Source organism: Austrofundulus limnaeus, unplaced genomic scaffold (genome assembly GCF_001266775.1).
Source record: "Austrofundulus limnaeus strain Quisiro unplaced genomic scaffold, Austrofundulus_limnaeus-1.0 Scaffold9, whole genome shotgun sequence".
NCBI lineage: Eukaryota > Metazoa > Chordata > Actinopteri > Cyprinodontiformes > Rivulidae > Austrofundulus > Austrofundulus limnaeus.
The window spans coordinates 2,818,106-2,825,271 of NW_013952411.1; the positions used below are offsets into that span (position 1 = coordinate 2,818,106).

Sequence of the window (7,166 nt, forward strand, 5' to 3'; positions counted from 1 at the left end):
AATAAAATGAGCCATAAGAAGACAAAAAGAAAAAAAAACAATTGTACATAATGTGTTACAATGGAGTTTTTAAATATTTTTATTTAACCTTTATTTATCCAGGTAAGCTGTTTGAGAACCACCTCTCATTTACAAACATGACCTGGCATGCACTGAGTGCATTACAATATACAAACCTGCATATTCAGCCATAGTAAAGTGATTGTAAATTTTAATCGGGATTAAAAATTTTAATCTATGCCCATGCAGCAGTGAAATTAATCAGAGTTAACTTGATTAATTTCACAGCCCTACTTTTTTATTTTAATTTTTTTTTTTCCAGACAGAACAAACTTAAAGAGATCACTCAATGGAGCTATTTTAATTTTAAACGTTAAAAACTGATTTGACCTGTTCCACTCTTTTTTTTTCATTGATGTCATTATAATTTATTTATTTTTCAGGCTATCTGCTGCACTTTGGTGAACTGTAACTGTGACTGCTTCAAACCTGGGAAGCTGAAGAGGAGGCAGTGTGAAAACTGCAAGCATGGCTGGGTGGCACACGGTRAGAACTTGATTAAATGTTTCCACATTGACTAGAAATGTTTGGATTGTTCACTTCAGTCTTCTTTTCTTAGTGTGCTTTTTGACTTGTGTGATTTGGACACTGCTGCTGCGAAATATAAAACAGTCTATACCTGCAGTGAATTGTAMCAGCGCATCAAAATTATGGGCTAGATATTTTGAGTTACAGTACGTTTTCAAAAAACATTTACCTGATGGAAAAGTACTGAGAAGACAGTACAAAGTATTGCAGATGGCTTTTAAGAAATGTTAGCTCCATARAAGCTTTATTTAAACAAGACAATATTACAGCATATCACTGATGGGTTCATTATTTCGACTGAACACTGAAACAACTAAATACAGTTTTATCAGCCGTCACCATGAAAGCAATCAAACCAATGTCTCTGTGCTTGTTGGCAAAATATTGAGTGAATCAGTGGAAGGATTTTAATGAAACTCTCAGAAAATAATTTTTWAAAACACATCTATACATTATTACTTGGCCACATAAACCAATCAAMTTTAGTAAACACAGAAGTGACAATAACTCAGGATTTTTTTCAGATGTTGAGGTAAAACTTSGTGTGGAAATAGCTTGGACTCATTATTGAAACATACCCTGTGCACTAAATAAACACATCTTACTTTAAAACTTAACTTAAAAAGTAGCATTCCCTGAACAAACATGTCATCCTCTGCTTTGCATGCCACATTTTTAAACTATTAAGGTCCCTAGAAAGTGTTTGTTACGAATCTCAGCTACTACCACATCAAATTGAGGCCAATAAGTCATGGCTGAGTTTTAGTCACCTTTGTGTCTACAGGTTGATTAATTACTTAAGTTTCAAAATGTACATGCACCCAATTATTATATTTTCTGAGAGCTACATTGCAATATGTTCACTGGTTCATCAGATATTTTGCTAACAGACAAACAAAAAGACAAACAAASACACAAGGACACACAATCTGGCACTTTGAGAAGAAGCAAAAGAGATGTATTTATTACAGAAATTCAATTTCTTCTGTTTGAGATGATTGAAAATAATGAACTATGTGATCAAAAACTAAATAAAAYGAAAAAACAGCATCCATCTACTCTCAGTTCCCAGGATTGGCGTTACAAAAATGACCTGTTTTTACCAGGTTCTGAAAGTAGTCAAATCTAACCTCAGCTGTTAAAAGGATTCCACCTTGTCGTAAACAAAAGTCCACCCAACATTTCAGCAGCGTATAGAAACGTCTTTGAACACAAAGCTGTACTATAGTTTGATCTGTGTTCATCTTTGACTCTGTTAACTTTTCTGATATACTTTGATATCTCATTAAAATTATAAACTGTTGGTATATCATGTAGTTTTATCATAAAATTCACTTCAACATTTTTTGTAAATAAATTATAACTACCTGCTTTCAGCAGCTGAATACGAATTAATCATTTTTTTATTTTACACAATTAAAATGTTTTTTTTAACTGTTTTAGTTTTGTCCTTTTCATTCACCTTTTTTTGTATTGCCTCCAGTGTAAATTGTATTTCAACCCTTTTTTAAGCACCTTTCTATGCCTTTCATCTTCAAAACATACTTTTATTTCTTCTTGTTCTGTCATTTCTTGTGCTTCAAGCAGAAATATTTAATTTAATCCAGTCAAATTTGGCACATTTATTCTAGCCCTGAGCAAGCTGAAGGTGCACCACATGTTCCAGAGCAGCCAGGTGGAGATTGTGCACTCCAATGTAGTGTTCGACATCTGCAGCCTGATGCTGTACGGCACCCAAGCCATCCCGATCCGCCTGAAAATCCTCCTAGACCGTCTTTTCTCTGTCCTCAAGCAGGAGGAGGTCATCCAGATTCTAAACGCACTCGACTGGACTCTGCAGGACTACATACGAGGATACGTGCTCCAGGTGAGTAGTAAGGAGGGGGACTCGTGTGTGCTTCTGTTTGTGTTCATGACTTCTGTTTAATCAGTGGCTCCAGATACATATTGGTTCAAAAACATTTTTCTAAAATAAAAATAAAAAGTGCAACATTTTGTGAAATGAGTCTCTTTGGGATTAAAAACATTTGCTGCTTTAAATACTAYTCCAGATCAGGTTGGCAAAAATCACCTAAATGCAAAAACTGCTTTAATCACACTGAAATCCTACAGCTGCAAAGATGTTGTGTTGAAAAAGTCTTACTGTATTTTGACAGCATTTATAACATTATTTACCCTTTCTTTTGAGTCTAAAAATATATATATATAATGTAGTGCTGATATACAGTATGGCTAAGGGTGTCTGGATACCAGTTCCTCTCAAACCGAGTATTACTGTATACTCACCAACATACAGTACTTACTGAGTTAAAACTTAAACCTTACACTGATTTTAAAACAGATCTCTTTTATTCAGAACAAGGTGTCTCTCCTTCCTTACAGGTCTACAGTCCCCCTGACTGGATCAAATCAAACATACAGMATGATTTGTCCAAAAAAGGTTTTAGTCCTCAAAAGAGTGTCCCCTATCTTTGAGATGTAGGTGGACAGCTGAGTCTCGACCTGAAGAGCTGGCTCACCTGTGTTGAGCCAAGTGTCCGTGGAGAGGTTGTTTAGCATGATATACTGTATTGTGCGGCAAAATTTATATATAAAAAAGATTTTCTTGAAAATCTGTAACAWATTTGATCATATTGTATTGGTACCAGCTCTGCGTATTAATTTGTACAAGCACAAATGCCTGTAAAAAGGCTGGTATTGGAACACAACTCCTCTTTAAATATGGACTTTTTAAACTTTTCAAGGTTGAAATACTTTGAAAAATAAAAACAATGGAAATAAGCCATTGAAAGATGAATATTACCTCCAAATTTTCTCTGTCTGTGTTTACAGAATGAACAGTGTTGAGCTGAAGGTCATCTACTTCTCCAAAGCACCCAGAGCCTGTTTCACAATTAGTAGAGCACTTAAAACTTAAGAAAATATTACTTTAAAATTGAAAGTATTTTTAAGACTGTGTAGTGGGAATAAACCAGAGCTTAACTGAATAACAAAAGGACAGTGTCAGTCTTTAATTCATGCCTGTCACCTGAAAAACACAGGTGTAAAATTTGATGTGTAAAATGGTTGAAAGTGTAAAAAAAATCTGAGAAAGATAAGGCAGGAGTAGGGAGGCAGGCTGGAAGTCAGAGAGGGTAGGAATGCGATGTAGTAATTCAATAACCTTCTCGGTAGCAGCCAGCTCGCTGCTGTGGTACCACCAGCTCCGGGAAGTCTCTAGACTATGCCGGGTAGATTTGTAAATATTATGTCTTTTGCTCCAGATTTCCATTGGAACTGCTGCCAAGCTGTTTGAGGCCCAGGCTGCAGGCATTATGCCAGCACAAGAGCTCACTTCGATCATCATCAAGTATTCAAGCTGGCCTGCGTTTAATTCATGCTATCCCAGAGTCCTTGACAGACACCCAATGAATGCTGTGTGATAAAATATTAATCGTGGTTATGGCAAAGAGCTCCTCCTCACATTCAAAGAGCCGCAAACTCACATGTGATTAGTGCTGGGCTGAGAGAGAGAGAACCTGCTTGATCAATGAAAGGCACTTTCTGATCACTCCTGCCTTGCTGTATGTTTGCTTTGCACTGAACACCCCTTTACTTTTTATGCACGAGTACATGTGTGAAGATTTTATATGTTTTAAATTGTGATTGCATACATTCTGTCCCTTCCTGCTAAAGTGTAGCAAGCAAATCTATACAATTTAAATAAAGAGAAATGACCTGTGAGATGAAACAGTTTGTCTGTATAATGAGGGTCTTTGGGTTATCTGCTGCTCACTTGTTATACTCTGCCTATTCAGCATAAACTTTTAATTCTGACAAATTAATTCCTCTCCTATTTTTTTTCTTTCCTCCTTCCTGTCCCATATTCTGTCTTTTTCTGCACTGTTTCGCAGGATATTGCCGGGAAGGTGTTGGACCGGTGGGCCATTATGACCTTTGAGGAGGAGATTGTCACACTGCAGCAATTTCTGCGTTTTGGTGAAACCAAATCCATCGTTGAACTCATGGCTCTGCAGGACAAAGAGGGCCAGGCCGTGTTGGTTCCCAGCACCCGGACCAACTCGGACATCCGCACCTTCATTGAGCGCAACACGCCTCGCACTGCTGCCAACCTCTCGCCATCCAAAGTTGAGAAGATGAGCGGCAACAGCATGCACCACTTTGAGAACTTCATCAACAGCATGGCCTTTATGCTTCCATTCCAGCTGTTAGGCTCTGCGCCGGCACCGTATTTAGAATCGCCATTGCAGCAGCAGCACCAGCAACGTCAACAGCACCAGCAGCCGTGCGGTGCCTTGTTGGAGCAGCACAGTCAAAGGACAGCTGATCAAGGGAGGAGCCATCTTGGTGCCGACGACCCTTTCCTTTTTTCACATTCCTCAGAGGGCAGCCTTTTAGGTTCCAGGTCCATTTCATTCACTAACGATTTAGACCAAAGTAGAGAAAAGACGATGGATAACCTCTCCACAAGTGCAAAACTTGAGGCTGAAGACTTCTCTGCCAGTGACAACTATTCAGATGGACCATCCACACCGTGTACACCGTCCATGAGCTCTGATGTTCCACAGATGTCACCTGACGGAAAGTTGAGGTCTCTCGACAGAAACGGAAGCGGCAGTGGAGGGGCCTCAGTGGGTGGAGGCTCTCTGAAGAAGGGCCGTGTATTTTGCAATGCTTGCGAGAAGACGTTTTATGACAAAGGTACGCTAAAAATCCATTACAATGCAGTGCATCTGAAGATTAAGCACAAGTGTACAATCGAGGGCTGCAATATGGTGTTCAGCTCACTCAGGAGTCGCAATCGCCACAGTGCTAACCCCAATCCTAGACTGCACATGCCCATGAACCGAAACAATCGAGACAAAGACCTGCGAGGCAGCTTGTCTGCTGATGAGAATTCTCAAGGAGAGAAGAGGGCTGAATACGGCAATCAGATGTCCATCTGCTCTACAGAAAGTCACAAGTCGGTGTCCAGCTACATGGTAAGTCATGTAGACAGTAGCCCTAAGATTCACAGCAGCTCATTCCCCAGTATTGGCCAGAGTGGCATCCTCTTTCCTAACTTGAAAACAGTACAGCCAGTCTTGCCTTTCTATCGGAGCCTGGTCACCCCAGCAGAACTCGCCAACACCCCAGGAACACTCCCCTCTTTACCCATTTTATCATCTTCTGTACCTGTTAAACCCATCACGGCACCCAAACTCTGTATGACAGACCCTATACCAAAGAAAAAGTCTCGGAAGTCAAGTATGCCAATAAAAATTGAGAAAGAGATGGTTGAGCAAGATGAGCAGATAGATATGGAGAGTAGCTCTGAGGATGAGGTTCTTTTACGGGATGAGGACAAAGACGTCTATAATGGAAGCCAAGGAGATGAGCACAAGTGTCCAAGACAATCTGAGGAGAAGGTGACAAGAGAAGCTTATAATGTTAGAGAAAAGGAAAGGTGCAGCACCAATCATCTGAATGACCAAACTCTAAACCGACACTCAGCAGAGAGAGAAGACAAGCATGAAGGGTCAAAGCATCCAGATACTGGGGTCATCACCTGTACATCCTCCACATTAGAAACCAGGTCATTAGAAAACCACTGTGATACCAACTCACTTTGTCAAGAAACCAATGGCAGTAAAGAGATGGCAGACAGGGAGCACGTGACCTCACTGCACCTATCTGACAAAACCTCAGAGCTTAAATGGAATGAAGGGGATCACAAGTTGACCAATGGGAGTGGCTTTCAGCTCATAGAAAGGGGAGGACACGATGGACGTGCAGATGACTATGGGGACAATGAGCTGTCCCAGCCCGACTCTGACACAGACCTTCCACACCACTGTGAGATCTGCAGTAAGACCTTTAAAAACCCCTATTGTGTCAAGATGCACTACCAAAATGTCCACTTGAAGGAGACGCACATGTGCACAGTGGACGGATGCAACGCCACATTTCCCTCCCGCAGAAGCAGAGACAGGTAAAAAGACRTCTTGTTTTTTTTTTTCATTTTCAACTTAATAATAATGTTTTCTGCAATTAGCAGTTTAAATTTTATCTAACACACGGTTTTTGTTCCATTGGTGGGCAAAAATGTTGCCATTTCTGCCATTTCTGACAAAACTTTTATCAGATGAATAGATACCAACAGGCTCGTCTCACATAAAGGGCCACATAAAATGCTTTGTTTAATTGTCCATGGCTCCTAAATGTAATACTTTAACAACCCATTGCAAAAAATTTGCGATAAAACTTTTAGTTTTTGTTCAGTTTTACAATTTGTGTTTCACACTGAATGTGCTGCTACAGAATGCAGTTAATTTTCCAACATAGTCTTTTGTGTTAACAACAGTTAGCATAAGTAAACACTGTCTGGTGCAAAAGTTACCGTAGGAAATTACATTAGAACAGTGGTGGCCGCAACTAATCAAAATGTTGCTTCACTAACCTCTAATCCGCTTGCATAAAAAAACCACCAACTTATTTAAAATTAGGGGATGCTAACACTAAACGTTAAAAATGACATCTTCATCCAGTTAAAAAATGGTGGGTTTCACACAACAGCATCTTTGTAGAGATTGTGGGAG

At 39.6% G+C, this 7,166-nt stretch overlaps 1 protein-coding gene across 2 annotated transcripts in view; it reads left to right on the plus strand.

Annotated features, from left to right (window-relative positions):
- Positions 1 to 7,166, plus strand: part of bnc1 (basonuclin zinc finger protein 1) — an 18,133-nt gene that overhangs the window by 4,653 nt on the left and 6,314 nt on the right. Inside the window, exons 2-4 of one of the 2 annotated variants that reach the window (XM_014001520.1) lie at positions 444 to 546; positions 2,220 to 2,455; positions 4,482 to 6,559. In XM_014001520.1, coding sequence (XP_013856974.1) covers positions 444 to 546; positions 2,220 to 2,455; positions 4,482 to 6,559 — 2,417 coding nt within the window. The remainder of the gene's footprint in view (positions 1 to 443; positions 547 to 2,219; positions 2,456 to 4,481; positions 6,560 to 7,166) is intronic. The other variant, XM_014001521.1, reaches the window with a different exon arrangement.